A 19,136-nucleotide genomic window follows, 5' to 3' on the forward strand; every position below is an offset into this window, starting at 1 on the left:
ACTTCAGTGAATTACAGCGTAGATATAAAAAAATAGACTTTCAACCCTTCAACCCTTCATCAAGTGCTCATACCAAAGCCCAGTACTTGAAGAAAACATGTTTTTTTTCAAGCTACACATTCCTAATATATATGCTCACAGGTGTAGCACATTTAAAATAAGACCCAAAATAAGGGTAATATACGAGTATTTTAAGCAGCATATGAAAACTGTTGTTTCTTCTGTCAGACATGATTGTGCTGCAGCAACAAGTCATACAGTCTGTTTCAGGACTTTGTGTCATTTTGGGCTCGCCCAGTGTGAGACGTTCAAGTCCAGTACAATTATTGTTTCATGAGGTTAATCGTGATGAGTGAAACTTCAGTGCAGGGTCAAGACAGAAACTTATTTCCCAAGTTCAAGTGAGTTCAAATCACCATCACTTCTTAATTCATGCTCAAAAAATGAACTCATTTCTGAATAATTTTAGTTCTCGAGATTCCAATAGCCCATGTTCATTTGATAAGATAAAGCCTAATGCGTCTCTGCCTCCCGTTCTGCATGGCTGCACATCGTCGCCTGCTGAGCAGAAAAAAAAATAGGATGCTGCCATCGTTCCTTTCACTCAGCGTGATAGGCAGCAATCAAGTGTTGAATAATGGTTGCTCCTTTCTTAGAGCCGGCAGAGAGGTGACGAAGCAGAAAGGAAATGTACTGTTGTGTTCGGCTTACTTCAGATTGGCCAAATGGAGTTTTAGAGCAGCTGTTATTAATGAACGTGTGTATGCTTTTTTGTCTGATAAAAAGAATATTCAACTTTGAGACTTCCATGCACAAAGCCAAAGACACACAAGCACACCATTATTAGCAATGGCTTCATGATACTCCTACATTTTGAAGACATTTTAACAAAATAAATGGATGTCCAACATGTTCATGACAGCTTGCAGAAGTAATACTGCAATGGAAAAAGTCACAGTTGTAGTTTTTCTAATAGTCAGTGAATAAGATAAATGCACCTTTTAGACAACACACAAATATTTTCTCTTAACTAAAATATCAACTACTCTTATTAGATTTGACTCATCTGCTTCTATACTGTCTCAAAGTGTTTCTTCTAAGTCACAGAAGGAATTTTATTTCTTCTGAAATGTACCAAAAAGCAGTTTTAAAGGCAAAAACAAAAAAAGAAATGAAAAAACTCAGAGTACTATGATACAATGCAGAAGCACTGGCTTGGTCTCAGCAGAAAATATAGTTGAAATCTGATGATGTCAAACTTGAGTGTGTATATTCTGAATTACTATATTACATCCTTTATCACAAATGCCACTTCAGCACAGGCCAAATGGCAAACTAGATGTGGACAAAGTAATTGCAGCAAAAAAATGAGAACATTTAATAAACATGGAATGCAACGAAGACAAATGGGGTTTTATGTGTTTCCTGAAAGCCAGCACAAACAGTCACATGTTTTCCAGAAACTGGCTAAATGTCTTTGTTGAAATAAATCTACCAAAACCAGGAAAAAAAAAAATACAACTTTTTATTGTTGTTGTTGTTGGAGGTTGGTTGCAGACATTATAAAGATATTAACAAGAAACTGTCACATATTTCATCATCATAATGTCGTGAACTAACAACATCCTGAGTTAAATTAAAAGTCTCCAACACATGACGTCAGTATGAAGCATGGGATGATTAATGGGACAGCCTAATGTATTTTCTGCTGCATTGATGTGAAATGAAAATGTGTAATCTCAGAACTAATAAATGTTGTTTTATTGTAATTTGAGAAACCCATCATCCATGTGTTACAAATATTCATCTTTTGAACCCCAGTCCATACCATGATTACAGCATACGAAGATGTTAACGTGAACAGGGACACTCACACACGCACAACCCTGAATGTTCATCCTCCGTCACCCATCTGGAATAGTTAACTTTCTGCTTGGTTGGTTTGCTTGGTTCAGGGAGACAAGAGAGAGAGATGAGGGGTGCTGAACCGAGTCATGCAGCATGAGCAAATAAAGAGGAGGAGGAGGAGAAAGAACAGGAGGAAGACTGTTTCTAGACCTCTGAATCACCGCCAACATCACCCAATACATCTCTGACTCAAAAAGGACTGGAGTGCCTGCTTTTCTCTTACGTGGCAAGAAAACCAATCACAACACCTGGTAGGCAGGACAAATGTAGATGACAACACAAATTTAAAGTCCTAGTATAACAGTTTAGACTTTTTTTGTCAAATATTTTTGTTCTCAATTAACAAGAGAAAATGGGTGAAATATTTTTCAGATTACAAACCATCATAACTTCATATTAAATGCCAACCTTTTGCTTCTTACAGTTTTCATATTTATTTTCTGTTTGACTTTAGGAAAACAGATTCAATAGAACTTTTACCAAAATCAAACAGCCAACATATGCAGATTTGAAATGGAAATGTCATCTACTTTTTTTACACTGGAATGTTCAGAAAATGACTTTTCAACGCAAGTATGCAAGCACAGATAAATATTTGTGTTTCATATCAAGACGGTATTGAAATGAAACACTGCAAAACACTTAAGAGCCCGGGTTTTGATTTACACACACCACAGGCTGTGTTTTTGTAATCGACACAACTGAAGTTATTTGGATGCAGGAAAGTTGATTTGGCTGTGCTTCACATGATTTGATAGTTGGAGTTAAGTGGGCTAATGAGTAAGTGGCAAATTAAATGTATCTGGGTCAATATAAGTCCATAAATTATTATTTTACTCAGGCAATTTATCTGTGTTGCTACATTTCAGGATAGCATGCTATTTAAAAACAGACAACAATCAACTCCGCCTGGTGTGTTAGCTAGGATGAACCACCATGCACGTTGGAAATAGGATTGCAAGATCAATGTAACTACTTGATAAGAATCACATAAAAGCTGGTTTCAGTCTGCCTTTCTGAATTAAGTGTATGGATTTAAAATTTTTATTGGGATAAAAAAGTAAACTAGTCAAACACAGTAAACTGTATTGACCCAAAGTGCTGAAATTGTTACTCTTTTTAAGGAGTTATTAAAATCAAAAGCCTCACAATAGCAAAAACAATAAAATTGCAATCAAAATTCAATACATATTTTATTGGAAGATATGAGGTAGTCTGCAGCACAGAGATCCCAGAGGTGTGTGCTCCATTACCCAGCCAGAGGAGTCTAATAAAGAGGATCTAGGGTCAGACCCGGGGCTAAAGAAAAAGAAATCCAGCAAAAACAATCTCGAAAAGAGATAGTTGTGCTTTGCTGTGCTGCAAATGTAATGTTTAGTGCATTCCCTACTCTATCACACTTCATTCTCTAATGAGAGATCCTCTTTCTGTTTGAGTGTTTTTTTTTTTATCGAGAGGAAATATTACTAGGGAGGAACCATCAACCGATCATATCATTCCTCTAAGTGGATGGGCTTTGTAAATCATAACATTTATAAAAAAAAGTTCTGCCCACGTTAGAAAGCACCAAGCAGATCTTAGCCTGTATGTTTTCATCGTAAAGTTAGCAGATTTCACTTAAAGAGGTTAGTTTTTGTTGTGCTTGGATGTTAGCTGAGGACCAAAAGGCTAATGCTCCCTCCACCAAGCACAACGAGTAAAAGTTGTCAGATTTCTAGAGGATCTTTGACCTCCATCTGCTCTAGCCATACTGGAATCTTCTTTTGAATATTAATGGAGTACCAGAAAGGGTCAGGAAAATGAATACTGATATATGTATATATATTAAATAGTAGAAAAATATCTAACTATAAAATAGTATGGAATGGGGTACTATGGATGGGGCATATGTCAAAGCTGCAAACCTTTGCACTTAAAATCTAAATCAGGTAATGTGGCCAAAGTAACTGGAGGTGAGTCTTACTAGTTCAAGGTGGAGGCAAGAGATTTAGCAGAATTTAGTAATCAGCTTTAATAAACCAATATTTTAATTTAATTTTAGAGCAATTTGCAATCAAGTGCTCTTTGTTTCGCCTCTCCATCTGTCTCCCTGTCTCTTACTCAAGTGAGCAGTTGGCAGAAACACACTGGCAGCAGAGGCAACAATAATCACGTCAATCTTTCCCTGACGCTCGTGCAGAGATGATTTTAGATGAGTCACGGAGGCCAGAAGAGAAAGAAACAAATCAATAGCAGATGGAGCGCTGGATGGAATGGTGATGAAAGATGGATATTTAGACTGACATTTAAGCTGAGGTAAATAGCCCTCTCTGTAGAGCCAAGCCTGAAACCGCTGCAGTAAATGAAGTCTGTTTTTCTGTTTATGTGTCTGTCTTTTTACATATGCACAAACAACATCTGACATTTTCTTACCTCTTCTTGTTTATAAGTCTATGATGTTCTCTCAAAAGCCTCTTCACTCCACTAAAAGCATCTGATGGTCATCACTCAGAAGGAGGAAAGGCTTCGCATAAACACTCTTTCTTCTTCCTCAGATAAAATCTGTATAATGTAAGTCATGCACTGCCTTGAAGAATCTGGATAAAGGTTTAAAAGAGAAAACGACTTGAAGACTAAAAAAAAAAACTAGCTCAATTTCTAACCTTGTCAGAACAGTTTTCATGAGCAGTGAAGCTTAGTGTTATATTTGTTCATATATTTCCATCCTGTTCTGTTCTCTTATTTCATACCTTCTTGCCGTCTCTCTCTCCCTCCTTAATGCACTTTTTGTGCGAGTTGGAAAAGAGGCCGACGTACCCCTCGGCCAACCATCAAACATTTACATCATGTGGTGTTATGGAGAGCAAAAAGGGAAAACGACAGAATGGCAGACAGGAAAAAGAGAGAAGTGCCCAAAAATTACACAAGGAGGCATGTAGAGACGGCAAGAAAACAGGGGACAAGGCAGCACCAAAGTTAGATTAAAAAAAAAAAAAAACACCAGAAGGGAAGTCTAGAAGAGAGTCCGAGCAGAACAAAGAAAGCATGAAAGAAAGGATTCGGGAAAAGCTGAGCTGTCCCAACAGAAGACCCGTTGTCTGAGAGCTCGCAGGTCAGGGGGTCACGAGACACTTGTCCACAGCAGAGCCAGTTAGTCACAATGCGATGTTATCAACAGTTCTTTATAATAATCAGAATTATCAGACCACACTCAACAAATCACTATTAAGACAGCAGAATGGATAAAGGAAAAAAATCTACACAACAGCAGCATTTGCAAACAAATCATTCTGAAGCATCTTTTTCAGCTTACAAGCCAGTAAACGGTTAAATTGTGGTCAAGTGCTAACTATTTTAGTTTTGAGCATCTGTAAAGATAAAATCAATAGTATGGCTGTTCATATAACATTATTCAGGAGCTAGTTGCTGAGTGGTGGTTGGTATTGGGCAGATGGAGGAAAGGGGGAAAGCAAAAAGCTTCCTTATGCATCATAAGCAGGGTGTTTCAAATTAAAAGGTAAAGATTTAGGGATTTTTGTGACAGCTGCCAAACTATTTCACCTGCTCGGCTATCCTCACATTAATTATAGTGATTCAATTCTGAGTTGTTCTTCAAGGTTATTCTTCAAAAGGAGCAAACTAAACTATAAATAGTAGTTCCGTTGTCTCGGTTTGTTTATTCTATGATAATTAATGCAGTGCTAACTCAAACAATATACAGAAGCATGTTTATGTAACACCTTTTCATTTTATTCATTCAACAGTAGAAAGGTTATGAGACTTTCAGTAATTCATATTTTTTTTAATGTTCTCTTTAAGGTCTGGAACAGGTGGGCAGACAAGTAGGTCAGACAGAGTTCACGGCCTGTAATACTCACAGGGACTTCCAGGAGGGGCATTTTGTTTTCTTTATAGGCTAATGAATAATGACAACCCACAGTTGTGCACATTTTTTTGGCTTGTAATGCGGCTGCTTATTTTATTACGTCTGAAATGTGGCTGCATAAACAATGGGTGAAGAACAAGCATTAAGTGAAGTTTTTAAAAGAAAACTTCTCCTGGCTATCCACATCAATTATCGATTTATTTTTGTTTGTTTGTTTTAGCTTACTCTCTCTTCCTACTTGTGTTTCGTAGGAGTTCAACTTGCTTTTATTTTCCAATATTTCTAATTTTAGCTTCATGTCAGAGAATCAGACTAAGTGAGCAAAGAGACCTGAGTGTCTCGCTCAAGGATAATTTATCATGAACTTGGCTGGTAATGGGCTCGCCTGGTGTTTAATGGCAGTAATGGGTGTAATAGGCCTTTGTCTGGTCCCTGGATTGAGCCTATATGTGGCAGATTTATGAGAACAAACAAAGAAAAGAACATTTTAATGATTCCTAAATAAAACCATTATCCTTGTTTTTCCTTCCTCCTTTTCTCCCTCATACCCACCCAACCCCCACCCGGCTCTGACGGATCAGCCGCAGCCTATACAATAAAAAGGGAAGACAAAAATTGAAGTGGCTGCTAGAAAAGAAGAAGAAGAAGGAATAAACAAGAATTATATGACAAATATGTGTGGTTCAAATCACTGACATGACCAAACGTACGGTTGAGAAGATGGGATTTCTCTCGACTAGTGGCTGCATGAATACACGAACAGAAACAAACATGTATTTTAGTTTTTCCCTCCCATTGCTGAGACAACTCCTTTCTAGGCAAAACATAGGAGAGGATTAAAATCTGGATTCATTTCCTGACCCTCATTTCCCACAACAAGATCTCTTTTTATTCCACTGCACAAGTCATGATAAGTCTGATTAAGTAGAAAAAACTACTCGTGTGCATGGATTTTTCATTATCCTGTCTTTTCAGAGTGATGCGTTTCATCTTCACCAGCATCAGGAAGCATCTCAAATGACTCAGTTTAAACAAAAGGAGTCACCTTGAGCTTCCTTAATAGTCACTTTAAGCCAGCTCCCTGCTTTGAAAAATCCCCAAACTTAAAAAAAAAAAAAAAAAAAAAAACATTCGCCACATAATATAAACCCTGAAAGCTGCTAGATCTAAAGGCAGGTTTGAAGAAAAAATAAGAAAGGGGAAATGTAAAATGTTGTGGGGTTTATACTGTATAAAATTGTCAATTCCTTTACACTCATGATTAAAAACACGACAATGTCATATTATATTTAATCCCACATTTTACTTAAAATAAAATTCGTTATCTAGAAGCTTTTTTTAAAAATTATTATTCCTATTTCTGCTAAAAAAAAAAAAAGAAAGAAAAGAAATTACCACACAAAAACATCCATTCATCCAAGGGATGTCCTTTGTCATCTTGATTTTGATACAGAGACCTCAGAAAAAATACTGAAAAAAAATACTTGCTAAGTGTAGAGCTTTAACCAGGTGGTGCTCGTTTGGTTTCAGTGACATGACACTGTGTGTTTTGTCAATGGAAATGTTTCAAAACAGATCAATTTGTCTTTCTTAGTAGCTTTCCTAGAATCTGCTGACAAGCAGTGGACAGAATAGATGTAGCATTTTTCAGTTATGCCAGTACTTTACACAAACAAACCAAAACTTTGTAATATGATTCAATACATTAATTTATCTAAATGAATGGGTCAAATGAATCATCATGAGCAGCAGTGCTGCATTACTGTATGCTTCTTATAGCCAGAGAAAACTAGTCATTAATCCATCAATTTCTGTAGCATTTCCATTAAATATGACTATACTTTAGAGATTTTCAGAGAATTCCTATTAACCTTGGTATACCTTGGGGTCAGCCCATGAAGAAAGTCAGAACTGAATCAGAGCATCTTTGAATCCCATCTAGATAATGTCTGTGACATCAAAATCCTAATGTTCCTGGTGATTTTGCAACGCATCAGTCATTGTAGCTCGTGTTGAGTCATATAGGCATTCATTTGCTCCCTGGGGTTGCGGACGAAAACGGACCACCGGGTTGCGTAACGCACCTAGCAATCCCTGCACATCTCAGCAGTCTTCCAAAACAAGGTCTGATCAGTTCATCAAAAAATGCATTGAGGTACAAGGCAGAGACATAGTAGTACAGAGGGGAACCTCTGCTGAATGTCATCTTTATTGCATTATGTAATCCCATAACTCACCGACAAATCACAACGCATTACATCTCAGAGAATCTTACAACCTAATTTTAAAGGAAGCTCAAGAGGTTTTATACCCTCCCATTATTTCTGTTTGTGTATTTTTATCCATTGTGCTTAACTCTTGAATTAATTTCTGTCTGAATCCTAGCGCTCATGTTTATTCCATCCTTTCCCATGTTGAGACTTTTCCTTACAATCCTTTCTATCAGTTATCTCCTAATTCTCCAACAATTTCACCTAAGTTCATTAATGTGTGCTTTATCATTTCCTCTCATCCACACTTACTACGTTTAAATTGTCTTCCTCATTTCTTTTGACTGACCACCCAAAGGCCTTACCAGGTGTGAGCCACGGTGAAGCGCCGCCTCTGTCGGATGCTCTTGTTCACCATCAGCTTGCGGAAGAGCCGCGGGGAGTTTCTTGGGGACAGTTTGGGAGACGTTGCTCCTCTCTTGCCTCCCACCACGCCCGGCATCTTTGGGGGCTCCAGCTCCAGGTGCATGTGCTCCTTGAATGTCCGAATGCATGAGTCCATTTCCACGCTCAGCTCGTTGGACGACATACCTGCAGGATGGAGTTGGCTCCCGTTTGGGAGACTGTAATTCCTCTGTCAAATTCTGACCAACCTGTCTTTCATGTAAAGTTGATTCCTCGATTTCAGTGAAGAATCAGATAAGTTTTCATCTGTTGAAAGGTTGCAAGACAGACTGAAGCAGCCGTTCACACAGACTTTCTCCCAGAAATGGGATCCTCCCTCCTTATCCTGTTTTTCACAGGTTTCAGGAATAGCCAGCCAGTAGTTGAGCCCCCTGTCTTTCTCTTTGTTTTTGGTTCATCCCCAGTGCCTTCTTGCAGATCTGTTCTGTATGCGAGGCTCCACAACAGGGTCACACAGGGGGAAAAAAAATCCTCTTCTCAACTACGCCGCTCTCCCATTTCCCCCTTGGTCCTGGTGCCAGTTAACTGCACACCTTCGTACCAACTCTTTCTCTCAGTCCATCCAGGTAGCCTGACGTTGGAGGATCTCCCTTATGAAATATTCAAAAGGGCTGAAAACTGCTCTCTGCCTCCTCCATCAACCACTGCTTGACTGACCTCCTCTTTCTGCAAACAACCCCCACCTCTCTCTCTCTCTCACTCTTCTAAAGGCACTCCCGGTGTGGCACAGAGTGCTGAGTCTCTAGTCTGATTTCCCTTCCACTCTCCCAGTCAGAGCAGCGAGAGGAGCAGAACGCAGCATGCAAGCAAATACTTCCCTCTCTGTTTCATTCAGAATATACGCAAGAAACCCAGAGCAGGCACGCAGCAGGCGGAGGCCACGCCCCCTCAGATGAGGATTGGCCAGCAAACGCAGTGACGACAAGCGGGCAAGCCCCGGTAACAGGTTATCAGATTCATTATTTATTTTCTGTTTATTTGCAGTACATCTGTAGTGATGATGTGGTGACCTTTGGAGAAGTGGATGAGCCAAGAAGGAAAGACAATTTGGAAGTGAACAGCGTAATGAGGTTGACTATGGAGAAACGTAAACACAGCTCAAAGGTCAGCTGATTAAAATGAAAACTCTAGTGAATGCATTCATGCCACCAATTAGGAGCCCTTTCACAGCAGGAAGAAGGAAAATGTAATCGCATCATAAAAAGCAATTTGAATCCCGTTTTAGTCTGGTTGTAAACAATCAAACCATACAACTGTCTCGGTATGCAGACAGAAGATGTGGTACGAACACTGAATCAGAATGGTGAAGAGAAAGAAAAACAAGAGTAAATGCCCTCAAGGTAGAAAGGCTATGAAGATGAGGGAGAAAAAAATGCTAAAAGAACATCAGAGGAGGCAGAATGGCAGCATGACAAGTGATGGAAATGTGAGCACTAGCTTGTCTGCAATTGGACTGATTTGTTTTGGTGGTGAGTCACCGATGAATCCAAGCCATGGAAGCTTGCAAGAGCTTTCTCACTAGACGCTCGCCAAGAAACCCCTTTGAAAATGGTCTTCCAGAAGAAAAAAAAAAAGATAATACTGGTAGTAATTTGAGCCTTAAAAGCACACAGTCGATTAGTGAGTATTATTAGTCAATAATTTCAAATTTTACTTTGCTTGGCTCTTTACTTGAGTAAGTGAACAAATTATCAACCCTTAAAAAAGGAAAAAGCCAGCATGGAGAAAAGAGAAAGCTTGCACTTGATAAAATACAAAACTAATCAATGCAACAAAATAGTCTCACACTTGCTCAGAATACCCACAGTATCATATAAAGTTAGCAGTTCGTCTTCTTCCTCTGCTCAAAGTGTTACTTTCACCAGTCGTGGTTCTTCCATGCATGGCGTGTGGCCCCATCTTTCTGTGTCATTTTACAAGAACCAAACCAACAATGTTAGAGAAAAACAGCGGTGGGCACACTTCTGCTAATCTGGAAATGCACGATTAGTTGAGCTAATTTTTCATTTAGCGTTTTGCTAACTTTGATGAGGTTCAGTGCATCCAGTCTCCCCAAAATACATATTTTTTGGATATATTCTAAAGCACTAATTTAGTTGGCCGTTTCATGACATTTCAGTTGAACAAAGCTCAACATCTATGTTGATGTTTTAGTTAGACTGTTAAGTATTCTTCAAGTAGTTAGATGATTATATCTATGTTGTTATTGTGAAGTGGCAGAAGATTATGTAGCCGTTTCCTCTCCTCACGTTCTCCCTCTTTTCCCCCAATAACTATTCCAATCAAGAAATATACATGAACAACATAAGACAATAGAGAACAAAAATATAAACATAAATACAAGATATATTGAATTTATTGCATAACATGTAAATTATGTCAAAATTAAATTATTGCTCAAAGGTTGTAGCGTTTCAAAGGCACGTTAGCATGGACTATATTTTACATCTTAACGTAATTTTCTTTCTTAAATAATTGAAAGTTTGTGTATTTCATTGTAATATTGGTCTGATAATGCTAATTTGAGCTGTGACCCTTGAGAACAATTATCTGTTCCACACAAGGCTACTGTGTTATGTGGAAGAGCTACACAATAATAGGAAAATTGATAGAATCATAGATAAAAATAAAATTAACTTCTAGATAAAATTATTTAGAAATACATAATTAACTTGGAAAGAAGCTTGCACTTCAAATATGTGCCAGAGGTCAGAGCTGCACTCTGTAGCTTACCTACAAGCTTATGGACATTCACTCCTCATTACATGACTAAACTGTCAGAATGTTTCCAAATTATTTTACAAGTTTCTGACAAAATGGTTGCTTAAGATTTTTAAATAACTAATTAGTATTAAGAGCCAATATCATACATCAGGTAAGCTCCAACTAAGAACGATATTCATCTTAGATTGGGCACAAACAATTTTTCCAATTAAAACTTTAAGTTTAGCAGAAACAACACCTAAGTTCAAACTGAAATAGACGGTAAGCATTTGAAGCTTTCGCCAAGGATAAAGGAGATCAAGAAAATTGTCGCATTAAAAACTGAGAATTTATATTTACAGCATGTGGATATTTTATCACAGAAACAATGAAACAAAAATTGCCTCAATATCTAGTTGAAAAATTTAGATTTATTTAGTATTGACGAATAATAAACCTGATTCTTCAATTGACAAACCTAAACAAACAAAACCAACCTATGAGACTGAAGTGAAAAATATTTGATTGAGCCATAAATAATTTTTAAAAAAATCAGGCATGCAAGTGTTGCTGAGATTCAACGGGAAAGGTGTTTGAGGACTGTAAAATGTGGAGATAATATTATGACATCATATCATAGACAGAACTTATTTGGTAATAAGAATAAAATTAAACAGGTACTTTTCTTCCACCAGGTACATGTAAGCACAAATGTGGCTGACTGATGCTGACCCAGGTGTCAAAAAGAAGCAGCAAAAGAGAAGTTTGGTTTTTTTTTTTTTAGTGCTGAAACTCAAGAAAATCTAGAAATTAAAATTATTGGTGTTGAGAATATTACCAAGTCACATTCCAATGAGGGTGAAATGCAGTTCTTCAGTTGAAAGTAAAACTTGGTTGATCATTCTCATTATTGGCAGTCAACAAAAGACAAAGTATAAATTTAATGACGCGAGAAGAACACCACAAAAAATGCCATGTGTGTCATTGCAGCCGTTAGCCAATCAGAGCAGAGTTGTGTCAACACAGAAAATAATCCTAGCTTTTGCAGCCAGAGAGCAGAAACGGTAGCGTCTGACGTAATCTGGCTGCTGCAGTGTTGCTCCAGCAACCTATTAATGTCGCATGACATGGTGACGTTCTTCAGTGCTGGCAAAATAAAACCAGCATGTATTGCTCAAAGACGATGAGTTTTTAAATTTAATTAATTTAAAGAGCATAAAAAAATGTAAATCAAAATCCTAAGCCATTTTTACTGACTCTCACTGTTTTAATAATGTCAAGAGAAGAAAGGAAGAATCACAGAAGATAAATGGTGATCACAGCAAAGAGATTAAATCACCACAATGTGGAGCAGCTCCTGTAAGAATCACTGAATCTTTGGAACTCAGAAAGTTGACCCTTTCAAAAATATTTCCTCCCCTAAAAGGTGAAGTAAAAAGTAACTCACAGGAACGTATTGGATAACAATTAGCAAAAAAGATTGAGAAATTTAAGCCTAGTTTTCAAAAAGAGGACACTTTGGTCTCTCTCTTAAAGTCTGGAGGACGTAGACACAGACCAGGACCTCTGGAGTCAGGACAGGACATGCTTGACATGAACTAAATACATCAACATGTTCCAGAGAAATTTAGCTGGTGGGGCAATATTTTTTTATGTGTGTGGGGTGGGAAGGCACATCAAAACAGGCTTTTAATTTAATGTAAAAACAAATGTTTATGTGACCTTTCAAATAAAATATTTATTATTAATACAAAATAAACAAAAATGATGTCAAATAATAGGTAGAAAATGCTGAGTGCTGGTGCTCAGATCTGCATATATATTAGCTCATACTTTCCAGAAATCTAAGAATGTAATGACTCCAATCTCTGAAGTTTGTTTTTTTTATGCAAACTCATCTACTCAAAAGTAGCAATAGTTCGTAGTATTACTTAAAAGTAAAAAATGCAGTGCAGTAAATATACTCCTGCAAGTACATTTCCCCCCAAAAGTTACTAAATTGTGCAACCTTTACTATCCACTTCTGATCAAATAAAATTAGTAGTCTTTTCTTGCCAAAACACTTTAGTGCAGCTAACTCACTTTCTTCACCAAAAAACAATAAGAGTTGAATATGTGGACATTTCTTTTTAAATAACTGAATATAGTAAACTGTATTTTAGTAGGTATTTTTGCCTTTGGAACTGCCTTAGTTCTTCATGGCAATGATTCAACAACGCATTGTAAATATGTCTTAAATATTTATGTCCATCTTGACAGCACAGCATCACATGTTGCTGCAGATTTGACGGTTGTAGATCCATGATGCAATGCTTTAGTTTTACCACATCAATAAGGTCCTCTACTGCGTTAAGATGTGGTGACGGTGGGGACCACAGTGACCTCGTCAGGTTTCAGAAACCAGTTACAAATTATCTGTGCTTTGTAAATGTGTCCATTATCCTGCTGGGAATAGCTATCGGAAAATAAGCATTCTATGATTTCAGAGGTATGGGCATGTTGGGCAACAATATTTAGGTAGTTTGGAACACAAATGATCAGTCGATGGCCAAGGGACACAAAGTCTGCAAAAACACCCACAATAAAAGACACCACCAGCAGCCAAATCCTTGGAAAAGCATCAACACTTCAGGGTGAACTAATTCCAGTTAATTACCAAAATGTCACCAATGAAATCAAGACTCTCTGAACCAGGCAGCATTTTCCCAGTCTATGTCCACTTTTGGTGGGTCTTTGTGAATTATATCCTAAGTTTCCTGTTCAAAGCAGCACCCGGCACCCGGTCTGGTCTTCTGACGCTGTAGCTAATCTGCTTCATCTTTTTGTCCATTAAGAGATGGCATTCTGCTTGTAACGAGTTGTTATCAGCAGACCAACAGTCTCTGAAATAGTCCTACACAGTCTGTGCCACATTCAAAGTCGCAGATCTCTGCTTTTCCCCCTACTTTTAGACATAAACCAGTTTAATAAATCTCCTTGGTATGTGAGAAATGGTGACAAGATTTTTTCCACCAGGCTTTAGTCATTTGTTCTAAATATTTAATTGAATGAAATACAAAAATAGCCACAGCGCTTCTGCTTTGCTGACGTGCGTCTTGGTGCTGACTGCTCCAATTGCAGTTTGCTGATGTGACGTTTATACTGCCATTCTGACAGTATTGGCAGCATGAAAACTTTTGTTTGACTGGTTGATGGCAAACATTGCATTGATAAATTTATATGCTAATGCAACTATACTCTTTTATTTTGAAAACAAGAATATCACTTAAACAGTTTCCTCACCAGTGTACAGAGTATAGAGCTGTCAGGTTCCTTGGTGTCAGAGTAAGAAAGAAAACCATGCTCCCTTATTTCCCACCCTTCTACAATGAAACCTGAGCTAGGTGGCAAGACCATCCTTAGGACTTGAGTGTGTGTTGGAAAGAAAGAAGATCTTGGTTGTCACGTTGAGTGTTTGGGTCACATGGAGGTAACAGGGAGAACAAGGAATGAATTTAGGTGCTAAGATAAGAGCCCTTAATGTCAAATCTCTGGTTACATAAAAGTCGCTACACCTTATTGCCCCTGTCACACTCCATCTCTCTTAGATAACAGAACTCAAGTCTGCATTGTGGCCTAGATTACCAGGCCTGGGCTGTTTCAGAAATCTCATTTGGGGGAAGAAAAAAAAATACAGAAAAGCAGGCAATTAATAGCAATGAGGACGCAGGTTTAGAAAAAGATGCAGAGAATTTTCCAACAGTATTATAACAAAGAGCATTCTGGTTTGAAAGAGACGTTAAAATGTGTACAGGTTAAAAAAGGAAAATGTGATGCTTGCTGTCCTAGATTTCCTAGTATTTGCAGACACTAAAAACTGTCAGCTCATATCTCAACAGACTGAAGTCTCAGGTTTATTTCACATCAACAACAATAAAAATAGAAAATCTTTAAAAAAAATTCCCAGAAGAGTTCAACAACCAATTAAACACGCTAAAGTACAAAATCTATTTTTACTGCCTGTGTTTTTCTAAAGTTTGCATTAGCCCGTTTACCCTCCTCACAGTCGCACTTGTTCCACACACCTCAGAGCAGCGAATATTTGACTGAAGATTCACAACAACGCAAGCGACCAATGTGCGTAATTCTTCTGCCTTTGTCTCTGTGCTTGCTAAAAGGAAAAGTGTAAGAAGCACCATCCTCCTGTTGGACGTGTGGTTTACTGACACCCACGCGAAAGCTGTCCGGAACACCAGAGAAATGGAGGGCACTGCTCAAAAACACTCTGACAGAACACAGAGACCAAAGTCATTATCTGACCTGGGTCACTGATTTGGAACGGGGAAAAAAATCATGCATTTCTAGATTTAAATGCTGTTTGCAAGAACATTTGAAAAGGCAACATTTATCCATGCTGATTACTAAAATCACTATGGGGGAAAAGGCACAAAATAGGTTTTGTTGGGTTGGGGAGAAGGAGAATGCTAGTGCAGATGTGATTCACATGACAGGATGGCTAAGGAACCCATATGCTCCTTGTATTTAAAGTGCTCTAGCATCATGATTGCCCTCACAAAGGAATTAGGTTTTTCAGATTTTTCCAGAGAGCAAAGGACAGTCCTCAGCTGGTTTAGCAGGGTTCTAAATCACTACAAAAATTAAGCATGTTGTCCTATTACAAATATATTTAAAGAGCATGTTTATTCTGAAATAAAAAAAACAAGAAAAATTTTAAAATCGCTCCTTTTCTTCATCCGAGCTTTGCAACTGGCTGCCCAGAAACATCTGAGTGATGTTTGCGGCTTTCTCAACAGAAGATAAAAGTACTACTATTTAATGGTCAAAAACTGCAGGCAAAAAAAAGTATACTTGATAGAAGATGCAAACATAACAAACGGAAATGAAACACAAAGATAATAATTAAAGAAATTTCAAGATATTCTAACTTTTAACTTTACCTGTACATGCTAAATGAAAAACCACATTCTATCTGTTGCTTGCAATACAATACCTCACTGTGTTTTAATAGAGGTAGAAATCCACCTATTTTAAAGGTCTGACATTGTTAAATTTGTATGGACATTCCAAGGTGAAACATCCACTTAAAACCATAAAGTATGACCATTTCTGTTCCAATCAGGAGGGAAACCGAAACACTAACAAAAAAATTGGTTTATAATGGCATGAAATCTTAACTTCCAAATACAATGCTCCACAAATCTGTAACCAGTGATGAGCTACACTGGAGCATCGCTTAGCTAGTCATCATCACCACCCATAATCAACCAGTGCTGAAAACATGTAGCGTTTTTCAAACAAGGACAGATGACAGCAGTGCAAAGAAGGGTAGTATTTAAAAGTGTTGAGCAGTAACACATGGCATGGCCATTATGACTGCTTATGCTTTCTCTACATTCAAAAGAAATTAGATTTATCATTTAAGTGTTTAATGTTTCTAAACGTAATTCAGGATTAACATTTTCTCATTTAAGGTGCAAAAATGGAAGCTACCAACACTTCTGACTCTGCTCAAAGACTCAACCTCAATTTTTCCCACGTGAAAGACTTATGCATTTTTAATGTAACAAAGGATATCTATTCATATGCTAGATATTCAGCAATCGTCAAATTTTAATATGATTGAAAAGTTTATGTACTCCAGTAAGTCAGTTCACTAATTGAAACACATTTTGTATATTAATAACTCAGAGACTGATAAACTTAAGCTTTTGTTGCTGTTAATTTTGATGATTTTCCACTTTGAGCTATTGAAAACATGACATGTAGGCGGTATTAGAGCAATTAAAAACCGTGCAGAAATGTGAGCTTAATGAAAAGTGTGTTTAATACCTACTGGAACGCATATTCTAATTTATTGAATATGACTATATCCAGCAGAGATGACATTATGACAGTCTGTCTTGCAGGCAGTACCGTCTTTTTCTGCTGTTGTGTTTATATTTCTCTTCGCCCTTAAGGTCCAACATCTCTGCACCCTCCACACAAATGCAAGCTTATCTCTAAGAGACATAAATACGCAAAGTCACACACAGATCCACAATTGATTTTAGCTCGGAAACAAATGTGTAAATCAGCAGGAAAATAATTGAATCCCAAAATAACTTCTTGCTCCCTCCTCCCAAACCTAAACATCGACAAAGCCAGTTCAATAAAGTGAGCAAGGAGAAATCCAGCTGAGGGATCGGAGGGTACTCTGCCTGAAAACACAGTAGAATACACATAAAATGCTAACATGCTCAAGGACTTCACAAAGTGAACAGAGTCATTTTACATACGAGTCCTGAGACAGATCCTGTTAACCACTACATTTTGCTGCAGCGATGCCTTAATGGGACTTTGTGAGATGGCTCTTAATCCGCCAAGTCCTGTGGTGCTCTGTACACACAGGTACATTCACATGTTACATGAGGTTTTAATGGCCTAAAAATAGACAGGTGGGCAGGGAGCAAAGCACACACAAAAGAGACATCTGCATTTGCACAACAGGTTTACCAAACCACTAACATGCACCTCACCTGCTATAAAGTCTGTCGCTGTCAGAGCAGTTCGTACTCAGACCAATTAACTCACTGTTAACAGAGAAAAAAAACGAATGGTGACATAACTTAAAATTTTTTTTTAGATGAGTTAAAAATGAAAGAAAAAACATAACTATATGTGAAAACAACTACTGACAAGTAGGATTAGAAAAAGAAGAATTATTTCATATCCTTATTTGAAACATGACTTCAAGAAACCAACCATTAGGACATCAAAAACTAACTGGTTTAGGAATAAATAATCCATGATTATTCACACATCTTTCTAACCTCTCAACTTCAAACTGACTTTGGTTCGTGTGTGCGTTATCACACTGCACTCTACTGGTTACAAGAGATACTGCAGTTCTTTGGACAATCAGTATAGAAACACTCCTAATTTTTTTCATTCTATGATTATTTGTCTCATTTTTTCACAGGTTCAATAAGTTAAATTTAAGGATGTTTTGATTACTTACACCGCTGTCTATAATAATGAAGTGAAGAAAAATTGCACAGGAAAAATGACCTAGTAATGACCATTAAAGAGGCAGCTGCTTATTTGTGGAACCCACATTGTATAAAATCAGCACATTCCCGGCATATCATCAACTGGTTCGATTCCTGGTCTCAAGCCATTTGAAGCATGTCTTCCTCTGATCTCTCCACCCTTTTTCCTGTCAAGTCACTGCTCATTAAAGCCCATTAGGGCTAAACCAATCTTAAAAAGAAAAAGGACTGATTGATCCAGACTAAAAAAAATCAATAAAAAACCCCACCTATTATGTCTCAAACATACTTCCATGTTTACTAAGGTCAGACGCACACAGATTTATATCCAAGTAAAAACATTTAGAACTTGCTTCCCATAAAGACTTACTATTTTCTCCATCTACATCCATATATCTAAACACTTCTAGCAAAGCACAAGTTGACTGCAGCTGCAATCACTTAACACACATTCAGGTTTACTGATGGGACACTCCTGAGGGTTTCAATTAGACTGTCACCAGATAATGATTCGCAGTCATCATCACCACATCAATGCAGGTGAAAAAGGACTGTATTGACACAATATCCGATTGAAAACTAGATTTTATGTGCTACAACTTCACACAGTGGACGACAAAAATATATTTAGACAGTCTAGACATGTAATTCAGTGACTGAGATACATATAATAATAATAATAATAATAATAATAATAATAATATTCTCTCAAAGGCCATTGCATAATCTCCAGAGGGGTGGGAACATTGTGAAGAAAGTGAAAAAATGTGAGTTAATTGCAAATAATATGACTAAATGTTTCTAAGGTCATCCACCATTGACCTTTACATACTAGATCACATGTGTCAAACTCAAGGCCCGCGGGCCACATATGGCCCGCCATGTCATTTTATGTGGCCCCTCCCCCGCAGCATTTTATAGGCCAATGATTCACTTAAAATAGGTTTTGAGCACGAA

The 19,136-nt window shown here is 37.6% G+C and overlaps 1 protein-coding gene and 1 long non-coding RNA gene across 3 annotated transcripts in view; both read right to left on the minus strand.

Moving 5' to 3' along the window:
* The window catches only part of LOC106953973 (cAMP-specific 3',5'-cyclic phosphodiesterase 4B-like), a 164,997-nt gene that overhangs the window by 107,465 nt on the left and 38,396 nt on the right, over positions 1-19,136 (minus strand). The window contains exon 1 of one of the 2 annotated variants that reach the window (XM_015043141.1): positions 8,349-8,677. The exons of the other annotated variant lie outside the window; for it this stretch is intronic. Coding sequence (XP_014898627.1) covers positions 8,349-8,572 — 224 coding nt within the window. The 5' untranslated portion in view covers positions 8,573-8,677. Of the gene's footprint in view, positions 1-8,348; positions 8,678-19,136 lie in introns of those variants that run through there. 2 annotated transcript variants of the gene reach the window in all.
* Positions 16,684-18,638, minus strand: LOC106953974 (uncharacterized). The gene is made up of 2 exons (XR_001426279.1): positions 17,667-18,638; positions 16,684-17,526 (listed from the first exon to the last, which is right to left on the minus strand). It is a non-coding gene; the product is annotated as an uncharacterized LOC106953974 (long non-coding RNA).

This window comes from Poecilia latipinna, unplaced genomic scaffold (genome assembly GCF_001443285.1).
Source record: "Poecilia latipinna isolate Pla-1442-1.1 unplaced genomic scaffold, P_latipinna-1.0 Scaffold618, whole genome shotgun sequence".
Taxonomy (NCBI): domain Eukaryota; kingdom Metazoa; phylum Chordata; class Actinopteri; order Cyprinodontiformes; family Poeciliidae; genus Poecilia; species Poecilia latipinna.